This window comes from Alexandromys fortis, unplaced genomic scaffold (genome assembly GCF_014885135.2).
Source record: "Alexandromys fortis isolate MF-2015 unplaced genomic scaffold, M_Fortis_MF-2015_v1.1 scaffold_11, whole genome shotgun sequence".
Lineage (NCBI taxonomy): Eukaryota > Metazoa > Chordata > Mammalia > Rodentia > Cricetidae > Alexandromys > Alexandromys fortis.
This window is the reverse complement of record NW_026067912.1, coordinates 10,156,306-10,180,116: the sequence shown is the minus strand read 5'-3', so window position 1 is coordinate 10,180,116 and position 23,811 is coordinate 10,156,306. Positions and strand designations below refer to the sequence as shown.

Here is a 23,811-nt window from a genome sequence, read left to right as displayed (position 1 = left end):
ACAGGAGGTTGTGCGTGGATGATGTAGTAGCCAGGGGAAAAACTCTGTCCCCAGCAAGAGCAATACGAACTCTGCTCAGCCAGCTGTCCAGTCCCTGAAACTTTGTCTTAATTGGCCATTTTGACTAGGACTTGGCGGTTTCTTTTTCTCACTTAACAGTTTTGAAGTGCATTTTATTTTGTCCATTAGTTCCTTCTGTCTGTGTCCCTTCTTTCCACCTGTCCCAAATATATTGTTCTACAAACAGACCCAGCTTGAGGGATTCATCATCTTTCTGTTCTTTGGATATGGCTTAGATGGACATAACCAGTGTGTATGGTCAGGCAGACTCCATTTACTCCATTGGAAGCATACAGTGGAGAGATCATGGACTTTGGAACTAAACATCGCAGTTCCTGCTCAAACCCAAAGCGCCAGCTATCTGGCCCCTTAGAAAACCATTTAATTATAGTTAGAGCCTCTTTCTCTAACTACAAATAGGAAAATAGAGTCATAAGGACAATGACTTAGAGACGGAAAGAGACGTGTTTGTAGGTAATAGGTCCTTAACAAGTGACTGACTTTGAGCTACATCTCAAGTGGAAAAGGAATTTGGGCTAGATCTACACTCAGAGGGACCGGACTTTCTTCTCACAGGACTGAGTTGGCCAGCTTAGGTCAATTAACTTCTTCAAACTTCACACTACCCTTTGCTTTCACTGAAGAAGGCTGAAGACAATGATCATAAAAAATAACACACAAAGTAAAGAGAACTCTTTTGTTTTTCTTTTAAGAGACGTGATTGTGAAGGGAGGTGGGGGAAGATAATTGTATCTCAGCAGGCACGACTGATGTTTTGGGGGCTTGGATAATTTTTTACTTATGGGACATTCTGAGCATTATAGGAGATTAAGCAGAGTTTCCCTGCCCCCTGCCACACACACACTTACTAGATCAGCTTCTAGCTGTGACAACACGTGATTTCTATGGACATGTTAAGCATTCTCAAAGAAGTGGTGGTGATGATTGAGCTAGTACTAAGGGCAGCTAAGCCCTGGTCTATGAAAGATCTTGCTGGAAGAACCTCACTGCAGAGAGCTTGTGAGGGGTCCCCATTACACAGTAATCCTGCATCATGAGCGCAATTACAAGAGAGAAGCAATAATTTTGCACATCCCTGGATCTTGACCAAGACCTTAACGAGCAAAGGTTGTGGTGACCAGTTATTACTCCATCTGGACTGCAAAGCCGGGAGTGATAATATTTGGACTACTTCATCAATCTGTGCCAAAGATCTCTTCAAAGCAAGTCAACTTAATAGACAAAATATTTGATATTCTGTAAAAAAAGACCTTATTGGTTCCCATCCAGACTTTTCACACAAACCTGTTTTCATAAAAAAGATTTCCATAAGAGCGGTTAAGAGAAGCAGCTATCATCAGAAATGGTGCCTTATCCCTTAGCGTTCAGTAATGCCTCCAGTTGAATATTCATAGGGCGTTTGTTCCTATTTCACAGACTCTGTTTACCAAGCTCTCTGCTCTTGTCATACACAGAGATCACAAAGGATCTACTAGTCCCTGGAGTGACCGAATAGGGAGTCTTTCCACCTGGCTTTCCTTCCCCTCCACTCTCAGCAATTTTCAGAATTCCCCATGAACACCCACCCTTGGCCAGAATCCCCTTACATTTACACATAAGCAGTCTTGGAGCTGATACTCATTTACATTTCCTGTTGGGTTTTGGGGGGAGCCCTTGGTCTTCAGATTTCAAGATGCTGTTCTAAGAGACTCAGTTGTTAGGCTACAAAGCACTGAAGAGGGCAAAACTCGTGGGAGAGGCGGCTGCCCGGGAAAATTCATTATACACATTATTTCATTATACACTTGAGAAATGACAAGATGCTTTGTCAGAACAGTGTGAGCTGTTCTCGCACGGCGTTACCCACGGTTAAGAGCCTGTTTACTTCATTCCCAACTCCACTCTGGACTTCTTCTGGGTGGCTCACAACTCTCGTGCCATCTCTGAATTCCTAAGAGCAGGTTCCCTTTGTACTTTAAAGAGGCTTTCGGGGCGTTGTCAGTAGAGGACCCACAATAAAACACAGCCCAGTTACCCCATGATTGTCTAACCTGCCTGATGTGCTGACCATGTTTAAAAGCAGGGTTACAATCTTCTCCACGTTTATCACTAAACTATGGAAATGTCCATCTCATACAGACGTGACATCTCACCCTGGTGATGTCTCTGTTAGGGTCATAGGAAGATATGCAGGTTGCAGGGCTGAGTTTATCAGAATATTATGGCGTGGCCTTTCATATATGATCAAGTACAGGGGGTAAGTGTCTGACCTTGGTCTTAACTAATCTCGGAAATGGGTACTGATTTAGGAGGCTTCATGCCATAGGTTATAAGGTACCCTGTGTAAACCATGGTGCCACAAGCGACAGGGCACTCAGCTGAAAAAGACTAGACAGAGGCAGGGTGCCTGGCTTTGTGGCCAAGGCTAGCTTCCTATAGCCTGAAGCAAAGAGGAAGATTTGAAGAGGCACAAAAGGGATGGAGCTAGAACCAAAGCACAGCCTAAATTAACTCATCCACACGGTGAATCCAGACAGCACAAGCTAAAGCACCTCCAGAGCCTAAATTACCTTGGTTAGTTTTGAGCCGAAGCCTCAAATTCCCCAGGTGAACATGCTGGTGTGTGCTTGACTCTGGGCACCTACCATCTGAGAGGGCATTTCACACACTTCAGTCAAATGTTAAAGCCCAGAAAATAAATGGAGACCTCGGTATGGAGCAGGGGGAGGTGGAGGGAGAAGGGCAAAGGCTCATTCCCTGATGTCTAACCCTCTCTGCCCAGCTCCACAAAGCCATAACCAACTCCATCCATCTCCCCCTTCTGCCTGGGTACAGTGAGTCAGCCTCATTTGCAGACACACACACACACACACACACACACACACACACACACACACACACACAGGGGCAGATGTATCCGAGCCGAAAGCCGCTCAGATTCGTCATCATTTCCAACCAGCTGATCAAAAGGCAAGTTTCTTCTTTTAAGATTTTCATCTGGAAGCTTCACTACCCTGGATCAAACAGGGCAACGGTGCAGCCTCTCCTGACCACAGCCTGCATTTGAAAAGGCAAGTGCCTTCAAGTCCTGGGGTGTGTTTTCTATTTATAAAAGAGTATGCTGAGCTTCTGCGTGCAGAGTCCAATGGCTCTTCTTGGTTCCCAAGATCTGCATCACATATGAGGCCTGTGTTATGGAGTAATTTCGTTAGCCTTTTAGAGTTTAGTTTTTGCCCAGCTCTGCCCTTCTTTTTCTCTATAGACATTCATACAAAATCCAAAGTGAATGCCTCAGAAGGGGTCTTGATGGGTTTTATTGGATCAAAGGGCTCTCTCATAATAAAGAAACCGCACTGAGATTTACCGAGTGCATTAAAAAAGAATGGCTTCCAGCCAGCCCTGGTAGAATTACATAGCAGTAAAAAAATGCTTTGGCCAACCATGCTTTCAGAAAAGTGAGTGGTGATTTAAAGATTGTGTGTTAATTTTTAATTTTTCAGTTCTCTTTTTCTGACAATAATAATAGCAATAATGGTTTTTTTTAAAAAAAAAAAACACCCTGAAAGATGTATTAGAAAACCCTCTCTTCTTCAGCTTCCTAGCCAACACGAATCACATTGTATTCTAACTCAAGATTTTCCTTATGAAACTCAATGCCTGCAGCTTCCTCTCTTACCAGGGCCATCACCCCACACACCCACTGATTACTGCCAGAACCTTAGGAGTCATCTCCCTGCTCTCTCTCCCCTTCCCCAATCTATCCTGAATCCTCAATCAATTAGTAAATAAATATTTATGGAGCATCTAGCAGGTAATTGACATGAAATCATGTCATAATTTTATCACATTACACTCTCACTTAGGAACTTAGAGTACCTCCCTATTGCCAAATTAATCAAATTAAACCTCCTGCCAGATTTGAAGACCATCAATCATCCGGTGGGGTTCTGTCTCCACTACTGTTTCAACTGGTCATAGTAGGTGTCCCACGGCCCTGCTCCTTCCTGCCTCTCCCTCATTCCCTACTAATTCCTCCCTCCCACCTTCTCCTTTGCTCTTTTGGCTGCCTGGAGGTCTTCCTGACTCACTCCTGGTTCCGTGTCTAACCATACTCCCCAGGACCGAGCCAGTCTGTGATCTCCTCTACCAAGTCATCCTCAACTATGGGGAATTCCCCCTTTGCTGGATTCTAATAGCCCCACCCCAAGGTCCAGTTTAGCATCTCTGTGTGTTTTTCCTCTAATGAGACGATGGACTAAGCAAAAATAATTTAAAAAAAAAATCAATATCTACTTTAAACTTTACATAGAATAACTGAAAATCATAACACTAGCATTATAGCTGTTATTTCCTATTCCTTATCATTAAGTAAAACAAAACTTAGGAATTTTAATTCCTTTCCACGAGCACTCAGTTAACTGGTAGATATCGGAGCTTCCTTGTGCAAACTCAGGTTTTCTTCACCGGAGGACCCCATGCCCAGATGGGCCTCACAGTGAGACTGGGAAGGAGGCGAATCAGGTTTCCTGATCCAGGTAAACAAGGGTCCTTGGTGGCTGAAGTTTCAGCGAGTCATTGTTTGAGTCAAGAAAGAAATTCTATACTGGTGTGCGAAAAAGAAAACCTCTCTGATGTTGCTAATCCACCCTTTTAACCATAGGTGTCGTATCCCTAAATCCTTCTGAAATCCCAAATGGCACTGATCCCAGGGGACTGTATAGTCTCTTTGGTCACCTGGAGGTAAGGTGGCTCGCACAGTTTCCCCAGGACGCTTGTCAGATCTGAGAAGACTTTAAGCCTGGGAGGGGGAAAAGTTGCGCTTTCAGACACTGAACTGGAAAAAGCTCAGGTGGAGGGTCGAGTTTTGCTTGAAACTCAAAGCCAAAACGTCCCATGATATTTAAGACTTCCCTTTGAATGTGTCTGTGAGCCAAAGCGGGCAAAGCCACGACCGGCGCTCTAAGCTGAATCCCCGACCATTCTGTTGTCTGGCTCACTGATTTGCTCACGCATTTCAGCAGGCACCCAGGTGGAACCAGCTCAGATTGCAGCTCATTAGCGCAGCCGAATAGGAGTTTAAGGGGAAGTGTGTGGTAAACAAAGGTAATCCCGATTTAAGCAGGAGAAAGCGACCTTTCTCTCCTCCCTAAAACAAATGGCTGTTCTTGGGCGGCACGCTACCCATTTTACTATTACTGGTTAATACGACCGTAGGCAGAAGATGCAGCTGAGGCCCCGCTGAACAGGCTCCACAGTCAGGCTGAACATAATCCCTCATGTAATGAAAAACCTATTTCTATTTCTGAGCCCTCACTACTCTTCATACTGAAGAGCCTTGTGCCTGTCACACATTTATTGAAGCTTATTACTCATCTAGGCAGCGGGGCCCAGTTAGTATTTGGAATTATATTTTAAATCACAATTTTTCTATTATTTATTTTAGGATTCCAAGGCTGCGGTGAAAGCATGTCAGTGTTATTCTTGATGCACATTCAAAGGCATTAAAGCCCCAAGTCAAAATTCTTTGCTACCTGAAGAATCTTTACGCACAAGTGGAAGGAAACCCTTCCATCAAGACACCACGGCGACCCTCCCTCCCACAGATACTTTTGTGATTATACAATTAAGGTTGGATATTGGGAGGGTCTGGATGAGCGTCTCAGTAATCCTTGCTGCCCACGGGTTTTAACCATCTACAAATCATGATCTTTTTTTTAACTTTTATTTTTGGCTTTTGAAGATTAATGGGTAGAATCTTTTCGGATGCCAAAGACAGGACTGCAAACAGATGAACTAAAACCATGGCCTCATCTTCCAGAAGAAAAATAAGAGCCAGTGTAATCTCAGTCAAAGGATTTTCTGAACTGCCCACGAAATAAACTTCCCTTTATCCTGAGGCTGGGGGTGAACATGTGGTTCTTTTTTGTTCTATAGAAGCCAGTGGAAATTATTCCTCTCCTAGTCAATCACTTGATTCTTTCTGCTTGTCTATTTTTAGGGAAAAATACGTATACACACATACATTTATATGTAAGTGTGTTAGTATACGTACATACATATGCATCTGTGAATATACATACCCTACAAACATATTACTCAGGTACATCACACACACGTACATACACACACATACATACAATCATGCAATGCACACATGCCCGCACACGTACACATACTTACATTTACACATATGCGCACACACACTACACACGTACACACAGGCACTCACAAATACACGTCCCCCCATATTCCGGCTACATAAAGGATGTTCTCTCAGATCACTTTTCTCTCCTGCATCCTACTTTTCTTCCCATACTTTCTTTTCACTTGCATCCAAAATATGCTCTGACATTAAGGTCTGTCCCCTCCTCCGCCCATCACTAGACTGAATTATTGGCCCAAATTTGACAGAACTGCTTACAGAAGACAAGAACCCTTTCTACCCTTCTTCAATTCACACCCAGTTTCTTTTCCTTCGAGTCTGTCTCTGCATCTTTACCCACAGACTCCCACACGGGTTCTTCCAGCAGAACGCTTGTTATATAATGTCCTTCTTGGTGAGTGTGAGCTCTGAGATGTGTGCTGATCAAGGCTTAGAGCCAGCTCCATCCCCTGTGGGACTGTGGGTCCCTCCTCAGTTGGTAGTTTTTTGTTTTTGTTTGGACGACCTTGTTTTGTGGGCATCACAGGCAACGTAAAATTTGAGGGGATAGTGAGGGTGGTAGGCAATGTGTGACAAAGAAATAATTCCAAAGGGTGTGGGCAAAATTATCAAGGGTTTTTCAGTGTGTCTGGCTTCCATGTGATGTCAGGTTTTTATTTATTTATTTTTCCCTTCCTGCTGTGACAGAGTTCTCCCTTGGCACACAGAGCTTGTTTAATAAATCTCAGAGTCACAAAAACACAACAGACAATCTCTCTTCCTTCAAGGTAAATCTAATCTCAGGGCTTCCTTTGGTCCCACTCCCCCATTTTCGCTCTGACATTAAAACAAGCCATCAGTATTTCATTACACGCCAGCTCTCATCTCTGTGTGGTCAGCTGACCTTTCCAGATGCTTAATTCCTGTCAGTTTTGAAGAGAAGAATAAAACACCAGGCAATCAGCAGTCACATCCTCACAAAAGAAATGAAGACATTTCTTCCAAGACAGGGTCAGGACTGGAAGGCCGTAGGCGGTACCCTTACCCTGCGACTTTAGGAATAAAGAACCTGAGGAGGGGAGAAGGAAAAGTGGGGTGGGAGCTGGAGGCTAAGAGAAAGCTGCGGCTCAACAAACTAATGCGTTTTTAAGAAGACTAAAGTAAAATTAACTGCATTGTTATTTATTATTATGCATATTACATTTAAAAATTAATCTTGATGGAATGGATAAAGGTGGAGTCTTCTTGAGAATGGTGAATGGTGCAATTTTTGGAACTGGGGAGGGGGTAGAAGTGACTCTATCTGTTCAAATGTAAGCAAACACCAAGAAGGAGTGAACGCAGGCAAGCAGTTCAGAAGACTCCCTAAGTCGCACCAGATTCACCAGTCAATGGTTTCATCAACTGTGCACAAGTGGAGGGGAGGGAGGGGAAGCAGAGGAGGAGAGAGACATGGATAATGGGAACCAAAGTAGTTTGGAGAAGAAGTCGCAGTGTTTCATGGCATAGTGAGGTGACTGTAACTCATAATTTATGGTACACTTTATAAAGAACCAGAAAAGAGGTGTTTGAGGGCCCCCAGCGTTCCCATAAAGGAACGACAGATGTTTAAGGATGGAGGTGTTAACTGTGATGATTGGATAAGTTTTACTGTATACATTGAATTATCACCACATACCTCAAACTTGTACAACTCTTATATGTCCACCAACGTATTTTCTAAACCCACACAAATTAACCTCTGTTTCTGACAAGAACATCGAGGGAAGGCTTTTCCAGAGCAGTGGTGGGGGTCTATGTTGGTGAGAGCCTGTGTACCTGGGCCAGATAGGGACAATGATCTTCCTTCCTTTTTCTGTTATGGTCCTTGACCTCTTGGTCTGTTGTGACCAAGGAGTGAGGTGCTGACAATGTGGTCCAGTTAGGATTAAAAGACTTGGTTAAACGACAGCAGTTTGTACATCCACTATGTTGTGTTGGGAGGTTGTGTTGTAGGGTGACCTCGAAAGAGTCTAGTAGACATTCACTTAATGCCATGAAGATAAGCAAAGTGAGGCAAAGAAAGGACCTGGTCTAAACCAGCCCTCCTCCTGCTCATGTTGATTTTGAATAGGATTGAAGATCCTTGAGAAGACCTTTTCCTGATTATGAAGTAAACTCCTTTACTCTCTGGCTTCCAAGGTCATTCAGAGACAACAGATTTGAAGGTGAACACGACTTGGAAACCCAACTGTTGATGTTCCCCTGGGGAGCAACACCATATTTGCTCCTTTTTTCTCTGACGTCATTCTCAGTAGCAAGGGCTATAACTGAATTACATAGATATCAATTAGACACCACGGAAGATAAACCACCCTCCGTTTGAAACGATTTTGCGGGATGAGTTATTCTTTAGAGGTCCCCTTCATAATCCACTTGAAATAGAGATTGATGCTCGGCATCAGCTGCATTACTCTCATCTATTAGGCAAGAGCCTGCTGTGTCTATAAACTCAATTTCCTTTATCATGGTAGCTTTCTGGCTTATTTGGATAAATGTTGAGCTGTCCACTATTGTTTATCTTAGCAGTTCATGAGGGAACCCAAAGCTTAATGATATAAGATGAGGGGGTAAAACATCACCTCCGTTCTCAATGACTGCTTTGCTTCTCGGTATGCTGGTTGGGTGACTGCTTCAAGGCATTGTGTAGAAGATTATGCTGGCGGCCGGTCTCCCTATACTCTTCTAGTTTCTTCATATTTTATCCTCCTTGATATAGAATTTCATCGTCTGTATTGTGACTTAATGCTTCCAATTAACTCTATTCAGAGTCTGCCTTTTTCTTTGGTTCTTAAGTTCTTAAGTTCTTTTTAGATAGGAATTCTTTTTTTGATGCTTGACTTTTCACTTCAGTCTTGCCAAGAAGTGTCAAATAATCAGGGGCCAGCTTTGTCTGTTGGTTTGTTTAGAAGCTTTAAATTTTTAATTTTTAAAATTCGGGAGGGAGGGAGGGAGATGACAGTCTCCATTTGAGAATCGACAGGATATGAACAGATGGAAATGTTCCCACTCTCTCTCTGTACAGCGATTAGTCCATTCCACGTTTCATAGAAAGAGAAAGGATGATGATGGACTACTGACTCATACCAATAAGTTAATAAAAATCTTTTTAGCATAACTTTTGTCCCTGGTGGTCCTGAGAAGTAGGATGCTCATGCCTTTTGTCACTGTTATGTGCCTGATTAACATCAGACTTCCAGTCACTTATGCAAAGCATAACTTACTCCAGGCCCTTTGAACCTTCCTATTAACTGAACACTTTTATGGGGTTGCTTATTAGACTCTAGGTATAGGAAAAAAAGTCAAGTAAAATGTGCTTGATGCTGGGATTTGCCAACAGATTCCAGTATGCCATGTAACCTGCCAATCGCTTGGCGAAATAAAAGTCCATACTAAATAGAAAGGCACCAACTCAGTCTATGGTTGTACACTTAACAATTTTAAATTAATTAACACAAATTAGTAATACATAAAATTAGCATACAACACTACAAGATTTCCTCCCTATTGGGAAGAGAGTAACCCCACAATTCTCTTGAGATTCAAGAAGTCTATAAGTCTTGTTATTAAAAGAAAATTTAAATATACATACTCTAAATTTAGCTAATGCCCCAGAAGTCTATGGTGATAAAATTTAGAAGATAAAATAGTCTTAAAATCAGTTTGAAAAAAAAATGTATCTAATTCCAAGGCACCTCACACTTCCCAGAAGGATGTCATCGTATTTATTGTGGCCCGAAGAACTGAATGCATTGGACAGGCTGCCACTTCCTTCTCTCCGGGGAACAGAAGCTGGTCTAATCTAAACTTCATTAAGGTGTCTTGAAAGCGCCCATGGTGTAATATAAGTCAGCAAACGAAGGGAATTGCATCATGGCTGTGCAGGCAAAAGTAAGGTAATATGTCCTTCTTTTCTAAAGATCACAGTCCCCAGGGGAGAGGCAAACGTGTTTGCACAAATCTTCCCACAAATGACCTAACTTGACTGAAAACCCAGCCCAAGGGAAGGGCCTTCCCTAAGAGCTGTGAAGAAAACCATGATGAAAGACACACAAAGACGGGAAATCTCGCCCCTCCTTTCTTTCCCATACCTTTGTTTTTGAGCAGTAAAAATCTTCTGAAATATGCTGCCGTTCCATTTCTAAGAAATGTCTCTTTAAGAGAGGAGAATAGTATTTTTTTATGTCACCCCTCCCAATTTTTTTTTAATACCAATATGTAACCATGTTGTCAGATTTTCTGATGCATTTTGATATTTACTTGAGGCCAAAGAGTTGATGATATATAAAAAAATAATGAAATTAGCAGCCCATGTAATGCACTCGTCTCTTTTTATGACAGTATTAAATGTGTTAATATAGCTGATAGGCTGTTGGTTTCTAACACGGAGGCTCCTAATACGAGGTATCAGTCTAAGGAATAATTTGTTTGATAAGAGGACTCAGGGACAATTTCTTTATATTTGTTCATCTCAATCAAAACATGAATTTAGGTAATAGAATTTTCTCTGGCAGACATGAGAAGTCTGGTTTAAGGTGACCTTAAGAGAAATACTTATGTTTTGGGAATTTGCTTTGGGTCAGATCTCTGTCATGTGAGGAAGATTCCATAACTGAGCAGGGCATTTCAGCGAACTAAAGATTGCATATGCCTGTGTGCACAGACCCAACTCACAATATAATAGTTTTGTTTTCTCTATCTGGAGCCTCATCGTGGCTGCTTTCCTTTCTCCGCACATCTTCATTTACAGAGCAACAGCAAACAGACTTGCAGATTTATGCCATCATTTGCTTCTTCACCTTGAACTCCTGCTGAATTCTGCTATGCTTTTGTAATGCGAATGCCAAGTGGTGGCTGCCTGCCAGACACAGACACTTCCTAGCTTCATGGAGGCAATGCTCTCCCTTCCAGGGAAGCTCAGACCCCCGTGGGAGGGATTTGAATACCCAGCCTTCCCAGCATTCAGTGGCCTAAATGCTAAATGCAATCAGGATAGTGGGAACGGCACTCACAACATTAGGGAACCAGAAAACTTCCACAGGACAGGACACGTGAAAGCAAGGACTGGGGATTTGAGATACTTGGAAAGGAATTCTCATGGATGATCCAGCTCAGATCTAATCCCAAGCAGAACTCATTAATTCAACAAATATTTGATTGCCTTGTACAAGCAAAGTGGCGTTAGTCACTGTTACGGGGCAGAATGGTGCCCAAGCCTAGCTTACTCTTACTAGACTTGGCGGACAGTGCAAAAACTAATAGAGTAGTCACAGTAATGGCATACATAGCTGAGTTTCTGTGTTGGCCAGGGCTTCACATCACGAGTATTCTAAGATTTAGATCTTAGTTTTCACCTTTTTTTTTTTTTTTTTGAGTGTCTGAAATCAGACTGCCTCTTCTGGCTGATGTTATCTTACAAGTCATTGTGAGCTGTCCATTCACATGGTTGTTAGCAGGTGGTCTGCCAGACATACAAAATAAAGATGATAAAAGTGAAGAAACAGGGTCAGTTGAATGGATGCCCTTTTCCCTTAGGGAGGCGCATTATATCTGCTATATCTGCATATTACTGACTGCGTACCAGGTTGCTAGAGTGGTTCTGTATGTGAGAACCATTTCTATTAATGCTCGGAACTACTACTTCTTCTTCTTTTTTTTTTTTTTTTGAGACAGGGTTTCTCTGTAGCTTTTTGGTTCCTGTCCTGGAACTAGCTCTTCTAGACGAGGCTGGCCTCGAACTCACAGAGATCCTCCTGCATCTGCCTCCCGAGTGCTGGGATTAAAGGTGCGTGCCACGACCGCCCAGCTCGGAACTTCTTTAAAAGAATAATTATTTATTTATTTTTTAAATTGTGTGTGTGTGTGTGCGTGTGAGTGTGTGTGGAGCTGCCTGGAATGTTCAGAAGATAGTGGATCTGGAGTACAGGTGCGTTCCTCCCTGACATGGGCGCTGGGAACCAAACTTGTGTCCTATGCAAAAGTAGTTCAAGCTTAACTACTGACACATCTCTCCATCTCGGCTTGAAGCCTCTTCATAAATAGGATGATCTCTGTTTCGTCGGAGGAGAAACTAAGGGGCAGCAATACTAGAGAGGATGGGGCACGGCTGCAGTCTCACGGCCGTGTGTAGTGCAAGGACACATATCCCAAGCCTGGCCTCTCTGATGCACACGTACAGGTTTGTATCTTCTGTTATGTCACCTGCTGTCTGATAACCACAAAGAACAAGAACACACGCAACAATGGTACAGACAAAATGCAGAAGAAAATAGCGCCTACGGATGATGGGCCCGTTTCTGGGGAAATGAACAGATGTAAGATCGAAGAGGAGAAGAATTCAAAAGCTGCCTGTGGAATACAGGGCGTGTAGGGGGCTGGCTGCTCCCCTAAAAGGCCAGGGTAGAGAGCTTGCCTAACATGTGTTTGATCTGTAAAGTCACAGGGAAAAAAAATTAAAGTCTTTTTTGTAAAAAGTAGGAGTGGTCTGTAGATTTGATGGCTGGTAGAGTGATAATTGCTTCAAAGACAAAGTCAAGGACAAACCCAGGGATGATGGGAGGGAAACCATACTTAGCTAATCAACACATCCTCATGGAGACCAAATCATGACCTGGCAGGTTCCCCTGCAATCCTTACAGTACAGACTTTCAGTTGTATCTGCTCTTTCCTGCTTTATTTTGTTTGGTTTTTGATACAGGGTTTCTCTGTGTAACAGCCTTGGCTATCTATCCTGAACTTACTCTGTAGACCAGCCTGGCCTTGAACTCAGAGATCCACCTGCTTCTCCCTCTAGAAGAATTTAATCTAGTGCTTGGATTACAGTTACCTGCCACCATGCCTGGCCCTCCTCTCTCGTTTTGCTTGAGTGTATTATACAAAGTCAGACTTGGAATGGCTCTCATTCTTAGCTATCCCGTGAAACAGGAAGGGCTGATGGTGGCCTGGATTTAAGACAGGAATCTTGGAAGGAAATCAAGGCAGTCTGTCTTAACTACTGACCATCCAGAGTGTCACAGTTCAGGCCTTCCAAATAGCATGCAGGTGTCCTTAAAGAAGCCACTCCCTTTTTGAAAGCAGAACTCATTTATGTCCAATGTCAAACACGAAGTCCAAATGTTACGTGTGGCTGCGGGTGATAGAGGCCTAGCTAATGAATGACTTAATTTTCTTTCTGTAAATTGACAGGGCCTCTGAAATCAGGAGTACAACTATGAAATGACAATCCCCCTTCCACAGACTCGCTGGTGTGTAAGTGCTGATAGGACTTTATTATCCGGTTAAGAGCACATTAGCATATCTATTAGATGAACCCTCTGCTTTACAATCGGAACAGATAATGTCTCACTGGGTCCCCTGAGTTATTTGTGGGTAGCTCCTTTTTCTTTTGGACCATCTGGGGCAGGGAGTTAGATAGAAATGTTATTTGCTGGACTGCTCAGATTTAATACTTGGCCTTCTGCCATTTGGATAAGAGGAGGCAAACTCACGACTTGGAAGGTAGGCAGGTGAGGCTTACTATTTCTCTAGACAGTCCGCAAGCAATGAGTCTGAAGGAGAAACCAGCGACTCTCCCGAACCGCATCCTCACAGAGAACGCCAGGCAAGCGTCGGGTTCCCATCATTTGCTGTCATTTTCCTTATGTTTTTCCCTCAAACCTGCTCTACTCTTTGAGATGAGAATACACAAAATAGCAGCTGAGAAAGCGGGATTCATCAGTATGAGTCTCAACACATCAATTTTCAAGTATGGCAACTTTAAACACACGCTAGGCTTTTAGTTTCCATAGAAAATAATCTCTCATTGTTTTCAAAAGAAACTGAAAGCACCCCAAATTACCACACTTTTAACATCCTGACATGTTGATGGCCCGCGTTCTTCACAGATCAAAGTCAGAGTGGCAGAAGGCAGAGTGCCGAGGAGCTTAAAACATAGTATTTCATATTTAGCAGGAATTACAGCAGTGAACAAGACAAGGTGACTTTCTAATATCATTCACACACACACACATGCACACATGCACACACGTGCACACACATGTATATATATTTTGGCAGTAATCGGAAGAGCTAAAGACTAACCTAAGATGACATTACTGCTCCTATCTTTCCTCTACTGACTTTCCTTCCTGGCCACACAAAGCAACTAACCGATGGAAGCCAAAGAGAGGCCATGTGTGCTTTGCAATCCATGGATGGTAGTCTGAGTGATGTCACGAGGACAGGTCGTGTGGACTCTTACTTTAGAATTTCTAGGAACATGTGGGTCTAGCAGCAGAGAGACATGTTGGAAGCGCCTTCCTCCCTGGATGTGGGAGAGCCTTGTCAAAACTTCTCTGCTGTTTATGGAAATGGGATCTAGTCCGGTGTTAACCCGAGTCAAAGAGAAAGTGGGATCATTCGAGGGCCCAACGTTGTTACACGCCTGTTGGAAAAGCTCAGTGAAGAACATATTGGGTATTGATGATGTTTTAAAACAGCCCATGAATTTGCAGAGGAGGTGTGTGTGTGGGGTAACCAAAGGTGGAGGGCAGAGGATTATGGGACAAAATTGAAGTCAGTTCTCCCCCATGTTGTGCTCTGTCTGTGGGTGAATGAACTGTTTCAAGTGTCTAGTTAGAAACTGTTATTGTAGGAGGCAACCTTCTTTTATTTTTGGTTTTCCAAGACATGGTTTCTCTGTAGCTTTGGAGCCTGTCTTGGAACTAGCTCTTGTAGACCAGGCTGGCCTCGAACTCACAGAGATTCATCTGCTTCTGTCTCCCAAGTGCTGGGATTAAAGGTGTGCACCACCACTGCCCGGCAGAATGCAACCTTCTGGAGAAGGATTTTAAAAGGTTGCTTGCTTTCCTTATGTTTTGACTGGGGCCAGGAATCCAGATTAGTTATTCATTATGAATTAGGATATCGGTGTCCGAGCATGGCAGTCACCTGCTCCATTTACGGTACATACATGACTGGACTCTTAACCAGTCAGAAAGTTCCACCCTGAAAAAGTATCCTTAGGAAATGAGTAGAAAGACATCGAGTGTGCCGACAAAGTGTGACCTCTGGGTCAAATCTAGTTTACCCCTTGTCTGTGTCTGGCACAGGACCTAAGGAGTTGTTTTCAATAACAATAAGAAAATCCAAAGGATGGCATTTTGTAAGCCATGGAAATGGTGTGAAGCTCAGTGTGGTTTATGGACACACTCCCCAATGACTGTCTGAGTCACAATGACTAAATTCTGCAGAACCCAAATTATTCACCATCTGCCTCTTCATGGGAAACACATGCTGACCTCCATAACACAAGCCAGGATGGATGATAGCGAAGGAAGCTGGAAGGGGGTGTTACAGTTTCTGCCCATTGTGACGGCTCTAGAAGCACAAAGTCCAACCACTATTCCCTTGAGTAAGGACAGAATTAGGTAAGGGGGGTTGAGACCACCAGAGCAATGACTGGGTTTCATTTGCTACTTGAGAAGCTGACTGAGTGCAGTCTTGAGGAGGTTGGCAAAAGACGGGATGCTCTTCAGAAGCCCAAGCATACATAATTTAGAAAGTTATAAGGCCCCACCATGGCTGCCTTTAGCTAGACACAAATAGACTCAGATCAGTGCTTATCAAATGATCTCAATATGCCAATTTCTTCTTCTGTTCCAGAGTATGCTGGTCACTGGGCATGAAGTGGGATAATTATATAATCTTATGTAGAAGTTCTTTATAACAGGAATGCTTCTAGTTTGATGGAGGATGGGGGCTCTAACCAGTCCTTCCTGTGTTACACAGGCTAGGAAGATAAAAACACAGTGTATTTATAGTAAGCAGCTGAGAGCTTCTATACCGGTTATAAGTTGGAAACTTGAGAATCTAGAGGGACTTCTGACATTGTGGGCAGCGAAAGCACCTGAGTTGCCCAAGGGAAAAAGCCGTCTCCCATGAAAGCAGCTCCCGGCCTATCTCAGCCAAGTTCTCTCAACTGGATCTGTTTGGGCTGGGGGCTGATGGACATACACAGTGGTCTCGTGATGATGGGCCAAGTGACACACAGAGCAGTTGTCATGATGACTCATGCTGCTTTTCAGAGTACCTTCTTCTGGGTGTTTTTAGGGGAACTTGGCGCAGAGAGGACTGGACAAAAGAACATTCCATGAACATTCTCTCACCCTAGTCGTATGAGCGAGAACTAGGGCAATTTCTCCTTAGCTGGCGAAGGCCCATATCTTCCAGTTAGCACAAGGGCACATCTACCCGCATGCCCGGATGTATGGAAGAGCTTGTCATGGGGCAAAGCTATTCCAAATTGCTCACTTCTGGAAAGGCTTCTCTCCGCGGGTTTGAACATGCAAGAAAGATAATTTGACCTATTTGTCACAATGCCTGGCAGGCCTGAACCCACTGCTTGCCCATAAATGTCCTGGGGCTGACGCTTCCATTTCAGGACCTGTCATGTTCTCGTGGAACAGGGAGCTGTGTGTGAACCAGAATGGACTGAGGTCTGGAATGTGCCAGTCTCTTTAACGGGGGGGGGGGGGGGGGGGGATTTTATGTTTCCCTTCTGTCCTTCCCCAGTGGCTTGTTTTAGGTTGGTGCAATCAATGCCTGTGCCCCACAACACTCTCCTCTGTGTTTGCCATGCCGTGTTTATGCCCCTGCAGCTTTGTAATTAATAATATACTGCTTTTCATCTTCAAAGTGATTTATACACATTAATTAATCCCCACTGTACTTCAGAGATTCTGTTCGTAAATAACTATCGTGCCCTCACACAGTACTTAGGAAGCCAGGGCTCAGAAGGCAAATGGTTCTCCACAGAGAAACGGATTGCTGAGGCCAGTGTCAGCACTCGAGTCCTGGTCCCTCACCGAGTCTGCAGGAGTCTGGTCATCTCTGGGGAGGGGCTAAGAGTACCTTGTAGCTCTGCCTCTACTGCTGGGCAAACCGGCCTGTTAACATCCCTCATTTTGAGTCATGAACTATTTCTCAATACTCCAGGGTCAAAGCATAATCTTACCTAAAGCATACAAAACAGGAAATGATGGATTATAAACCAATAAACCATAGTAAGATGCTCAGGACCAGCTTCCAGTAGCCTCCAGACTGAGGATAAATATGTTTCCTAATCCATCATTCACGAGTTACGCACCTGATTAAAACATTAAACTCTCACTACACGGTTGCCCGTTTATGTGATCACCCTTACAGAAAGCTATTATTTTTTAACCATTGAGCTCAATAAATCAGGCGCTAGCCATCTATCTCTCCCTTGCAAGGGGAGGAGGAGACACACTGGGGATACCATTGGCAGAGGCAGGCAGTGCCTCAATTTCTATACCTGGGCTCCCCGTGGTGCCCACTGGCCCTGCAGAACATTAAGCCTGAGAAGTGCACACATGGATCCTTTTTGAAGTTTCTGACATAAAGCCACATCATGCAAAGACCCTAAGGGCACATTCAATTTGCCTCCACCAAGCCCCTGCAACAGCTACCTGGGGACTCACATGAAATTCCTTCTAATAACACAAAGATGCCAGTTAGGTGATGGGCGGAGGTGGTTCAAGTCAATCAACTGCTGTATCCTTCATCAAGGGGTAAGAAGCAGGCATGACTTGAAAGTAGGCATGCTGAGTGTCAGACCCCAGGCACCACTGAGAGCTGAGGGTCAGAGTGAAAAATCTTTTGGAACACCCCAGACAAACATCACCCCTTTCCTCTCCCTGGGGTGTCAGTGTTCTCAGTTTTCAGAGGACGTTACTGATAAATGCGGCTGATAGGGAACATATAAATGTCTATTTTCTTTATTAAGACAAGCATAGTAATACTGTGGAATATACCGTTGTATGTTGTTTTTTCATGGTTTACACTAGTCTGCCTTGGGCAGGGACCCATATTTCTAGAGGCACGCCATTATACTTCTCTGCCATCAGGTAAGTTTAGGTCAAATGCCCTGGGAAGTACTGGTCTATCTCTTCTCTGGCAGGCACCATACTAGAGGGATAGGATTAAGACAGTAAAGGAGCCCCCACTGCTGAGCAAGAAAGGAGGGCTGAGGTTGGCAGAAGGAAGGCCAGCTTCGTCAGCACCAGCGCCAGCGCTGCCTTGTCTTCTTTTCCGAAAGAGGAGGAGCTTTTGCCTGCATGTTTGGAGCTGTTTGGGAGTCAGCCCCTTTTAGCTGGTGTTTTATAGGTTTGCTTTGCCACAGCTAACCCGGGGAGATCTGTCATAGCAGCCCAAAAAGCAAGCCAGAACCATCAAATATTTCACATAAACTTTAACAAACATCACCACAGCCTCTGCCTGGGCCAGGAGATCTGCCATTGGCAAGCTTAGCCGACAGAGCAGGAGCAATGGGGTACATGAACTGTGAACAGGCTTTGTGGCCAGCCCAGGACGCTCATCTGCATGTGGCGCCCTGCCTCTGAGCTCCCAGCATCTGCTGTTTTGCATAGTTCTGTGGTGGTACTTCCTAGATGCAAATGGACACCCATGGCACAAGGAAGAAGGTACCCTCATAACTTCACCTGCATGCTACCATTGTGCACACCCCAAGCTGGAGGGGCACATCTGCCACAGATGAAAACCCTATTCAGACCCAGTGCCACGCAGTGAGATGAGTCCTGAGGCCGAGCAGAGGGAAACAAAGGAAGCTGGGCAAGGTCCACTGCGCATGAGTGATCTGAGTCTAGAGGAAGATCAGGTCGTAGGCCCTGGCTTCTGGATCTCAGTTTAGTTCCATAGCTCTGAAAACCAGCAAGCTAGTTTGGCTTTCTCCCTGGTCAAAATGTTTTGTGCAAAATGACACCTATCCTTGCCTTGAGTTTCTAGCTGAAGGGAACCAGGGATGCATAAATATCAGAGCACTGGTTTGTACTCAAATCCAGTGATGGAGAAATTTAGGCGATTGCCATGGAAGCAAAGGGTGGATTTGCGGGAAAGATAATTCTCAGCTCCTCTCCAAGAAAAGACACAGCCAGAATGCTTAACTTCACCTCTGATAAATGTCAGCTAGAGTCATGACTGGAATGGATTCCAGGAGAGAAAAAATCACTCCTATCCATCACTCATGATTATGTTTTTCAAGAGCCAACAGGCAAATTGCACAGACAGCAGAAGGCTTCTAAAGTCACAAGCCCATGGCCTCTTCCCCCACCTTCTCACTACCAGGATGGTGAACAAGGTTGCTTTGACTTACCTATAAAATATGCCAGCAAAATGGCCAAGAGAAGGGCCGCAGCGATGGCCGACAGGGCAGCGCATTTCCAACTGCAGTACTTGGAGGGCTTCTTCAGCTTGAAGGCCTTCCTGGAGAATGTATTCCGCGGCAGCAGACGGGGTGGTGGCGTGTAAACAGTTCCTGAGGTCAAAGGGTATCCCGGAGAAGAGCTGCTGAACAGGGGCGTACTTCCGGAGGACGTCTTGAAGAGGAAGTGCCTGCAAGGACAAGTGAAAGGGTCAGCCCGGCCATGGCTGGCTAATGAAGGCTGAGCTCTCATTCCTTTTACTTCGTACAGTTCGAGTAAAACGTTAGTTAACTTGCCTTTCCTTGGGGTGTGTGTGCGCATGCGTGTGTGCGCAAAGGCTATTTTGGCTGGCCGTGTACCTCAATCCCACAAGCTTTCCTAATTTTGTACTTTCATAGATGCAGAAAGATGCATATAGGAGGATCCAGCAAAGCATGCCGAACAAATATGAGAAGTGAATTACTGTCACTCACTCAGAAATGATGACAATGATGTGGATGCTAAGTATGATCACATATTAGATCTGTGCAACTGAAGGCTCTTGAAATGTGTTGTCACCATCGTTTACAAACTAAACGTTATAATATCTTTAATTTAGATATCAGACACCGGATTGGGAGTAGTCAAGTAACTGACTGAGGCTTTAAAACCCAGAGCTCTGTCTTATGGCAAAATTATCTGCTGTTAAGTGTTGCCCGAGACTGCCTCTTTCCCCCTCACTTCTTGTCCATTTCCATCTCTCCTTCCACCAGCAGCAACCATTAGTCACTTTTCCTACTCAGGCTGCATCTTTAGGCCTTGTGATCATAGCTACTTTCAGAAACATCTTTGCCCATCAATTGAGCATGGTGTCCTTGGTACCCGGACCTATAATGTGATAACTCTATAACAAAACATAAAGTATGAAAAAAACATGTGACTTCTCAGAGGGTGGTCATTCCAAAGATATTTCACAGGGCATCAATTCTCTGACAAGAGATTATCCCCTTTCATAGATATGCCAAGGATGAGATTTTGAAGAATGACTGGCTACACGTTATTTGAAACAAGGACATGTCCAGAAGATGAAAGGTATGGATGGCTAGTCACGTTCTAGAGTTTAGCTGCTCAGGGCAGGGGCTGTAGCGCACTTTGGACGTAGTTCATCCTTGTGTGTTTAGTCCCCAGTAAAGATCCCAACATCCACAGAAGACTTTAGCAAATGATTGCATGCATGCCCACACAAGCTGGGGTCCTCCCATTATTTTGTAGTTGCATTTGCTGCAATAGTCAAGACAGGCAGTTTCTCTTTCCTCATATTTTCAGTAGATGCATTTTTATCTTTTGATACAGCATCTTTCTATGTACCCTGACTGTCCTTAACTCACTGTGTAAATCAGGGTAGCCTCAGACTCACAGAGATCCACCTGACTCTGCCTCCCAAAAGACAGGATTAAAGGTGTGTGTCACCCGTCACCCACGCCTAGTCATGTATGTATTTTACTTAATGGCTGTTTATATCTGTCATTAGGACATATATTTCCTTACACCTCACTTGAGCCCCATGGTGTGCACTATAAGACTGTCTCAGTTTTAAATACGAGAACCTTTAAGCTCGGAGTTAGTAGGAATATGACCTGCGGCTATGGTGGTGTGGATAAAAATGGTCCCCATAGACTCATATGTTTGAAGACTTGGTCCTCAATTAATGGAACTGTTTGGAAAAAACTAGGAGACGTGGCCTTGTTGGAGGTGTGTCAAGGGGCTTTGAGGTTTTCAGTGTTCTTTCTCTGCCTCCTACTTGCTGATCAAGATATGAGCTCTCAGCTGTCCCAGCCAACATGTCTGTAGCTTGCTGTAATATTGCTCCAACATGATGGACTCAACTCTCAGGAACCATAAGCTTAATGAAATGCTTTCTTTTATAAAGTGCCATGGTTATGGTGTTTTAGTAAAATAATAGAAATAAAACAGAGCTCAAGTTATAGTTTGCCTCTCTCAATTATTTGGCCAGAGTTTTAGAAAGAATGACTGTACCCTACTGTACCATACTGCCCTTCCTACTGAGGATTGCCAGGCTTTTCCAGAGGTGTCTAAAGGCAATATCACCATCATTATCAATATTTGTATCTTGACTACATACAGAGAAATATTTAAAATATTTGGATCCTTTATATATACCAAGTGAGTATGGTATGATTGAGAATCATGTCAGAAATGTGTCTGCTTAGCAAAACAAGTAACATAACCAACATAAAGCAAACAACTGATATTTAGACCTTATTTGTGCTATAAATATATTCAATTATCTCAATAAAGCATGCACATTTAATTCCATAAATATGGCTTCAGATTTCTTCCCAGTAGCTCTTTTTAGAACATTATATATACACACACAAGCACACATACACACTGGCTCTTTTTGAAACATTATACATACACAGAGGGAAAGGAAGAGAGAGAGAAAGAGAGAGAGAGAGAGAGAGAGAGAGAGAGAGAGAGAGAGCGAGCATGCCATGGCATACGTGTAAAGGGCAGAGAACATGTGGGAGTTGGTTCTTTAATTCTGCTGTGCAGGTTCTGGGGACCAAGTTCAGACTATTAGGTTTGGTAGCAAGTACTTTTAGCCACTAATCCAGTGGTTCTCCACCTTCACAATGCTGTGACCCTTTAATACAGTTTCTCATATTGTGGTGACCTCCTACTGTAAAATTATTTAATTGCTACTTCATAACTATCATTTTGTTCCTATTATGAATTGTAGTATAAATGTCTAATATGCAAGATCTCTGATGTGTGACTCCTAAAGGGGTCATGACACATAGGTTGAGAACCATTGTGCTAATTCATCACCCTGGCCCTAATAGATCTTTTCTAATGGGATCAACGAAGTCTTCTGAAGAGACGACCCTAGCTATGGTGTTTAAGTGAGCAAGAAAGTCCTGAATTGGTTTCTAGCAGGGCTCTTCATGGACAAGTTAGCTCACACTGGTCTCCCAGCCCTATTCTTGAGCATCACTATCATGGGGAAGTACAATCGCAGGTGCTGTATCCATGGTTGCTATACCAACCACCCAGGACCATTTAAGAAAAGCACTTAGTCTAAAGAGTTTCATGGTAGGTGTTCACTTCTTAATGACTAGCTTTGACTAAGGAATTTTTGGAGCAACAGAAAGAGCTCAAAAATAATTTAAAGCGTGACAATCGTGGAACACACATTACAAGAACTTCCCGACTGGATCAGTACTAACCCATGAAACACCCAGCACAAAGCAAACTAGAGTAGAAACCCTGACCCTTGATTTAGTGTCCCACTAACTTTTTCTCTTGGATCATTCTCCACAAATAAGGAGACATTAATGAGTATTCAAAAAAATACATTAGTTCAAACTCTCATGCCCCCAGTATCCTGTCCAATCTCATGGCTTCAGCCATCACCGATAGGTCTGCATATGTAACCCAACTTGTTCCTCAGGTTTGGACCCATGTCCCTACTGTGTATCAGGTATCTTGTCTTCCACATTGTATGCCACAACCAAATTTAGATTGTTTTCCTTCACCCTTCCTGTCCTCCCCTGTGTCTGTCTTAGCGCTGTAGTCATTTTAACCTCTTTCTCTTCTCTCACCTCAGATCCTAAAGAATCTCATCTATGCGTTTCTGAAAATCTTTCCCACTAATTTCACCTATCTTTTTCCCCTTCTAGCCACAAAGGTCACAGACCCCTGGCTTGCCTGACCTTCTAACAGAGGACAAAAGACATCTATAATTATAAGCTGGGTTTTTACTTCCATGACTGTGTGCTCCCAACCCTCTTACCTTGGACATTTCAGCCCACAATAGAAACTGCATCATAATAACACTGTGTGTGTGTGTGTGTGCGTGTGTGTGTGTGTGTAAAATCTTATATGTATGAGTGTTTTACCTGTATGTCTATACACTACTTGCATGCCTGGTGTTGTCAGAGGCCAGAGAGGATATCAGATCTCTTGGAACTGGTTATGAGCTGAGAATCAAACCTGAGTCCTCTGGTAGAACAGTCATTGAGATATTTCTCCATCCCTGTAACAGTACTGTTCATGTTGCTGTATCTTTGGGGCTGGGATGAAAGGCATCATGTGTGTGTGTGTGTGTGTGTGTGTGTGTGTGTGTGTGTGTGTGTCTAAGGAAGGGAGAACCTATACCTTACTCCTTTAAGACATTCTCTCGCTGAACATAGAGCTGTGCTGGTAGCCACCAAGCCCCGGTGATCTTTCCACCTCTTCACTCTACAGTCCTGGAATTACAGGTACAAACCTGGCCACACTGGGCTTCTTACGTAGATGCTGGGGAATCTGAACTCAGGTCCCCAGGTTTGCACAGCAAGTGCTCTT

General features: G+C 43.7%; 1 protein-coding gene across 3 annotated transcripts in view; it reads right to left on the bottom strand.

Annotated features, from left to right (window-relative positions):
- Tenm2 (teneurin transmembrane protein 2) overlaps nucleotides 1-23,811 on the bottom strand; it is a 424,931-nt gene that overhangs the window by 242,152 nt on the left and 158,968 nt on the right. For all 3 annotated transcript variants that reach the window (XM_050138699.1, XM_050138700.1, XM_050138701.1), the window contains exon 4: nucleotides 19,413-19,651. In XM_050138699.1, the coding sequence (XP_049994656.1) occupies nucleotides 19,413-19,651 (239 nt within the window). The remainder of the gene's footprint in view (nucleotides 1-19,412; nucleotides 19,652-23,811) is intronic.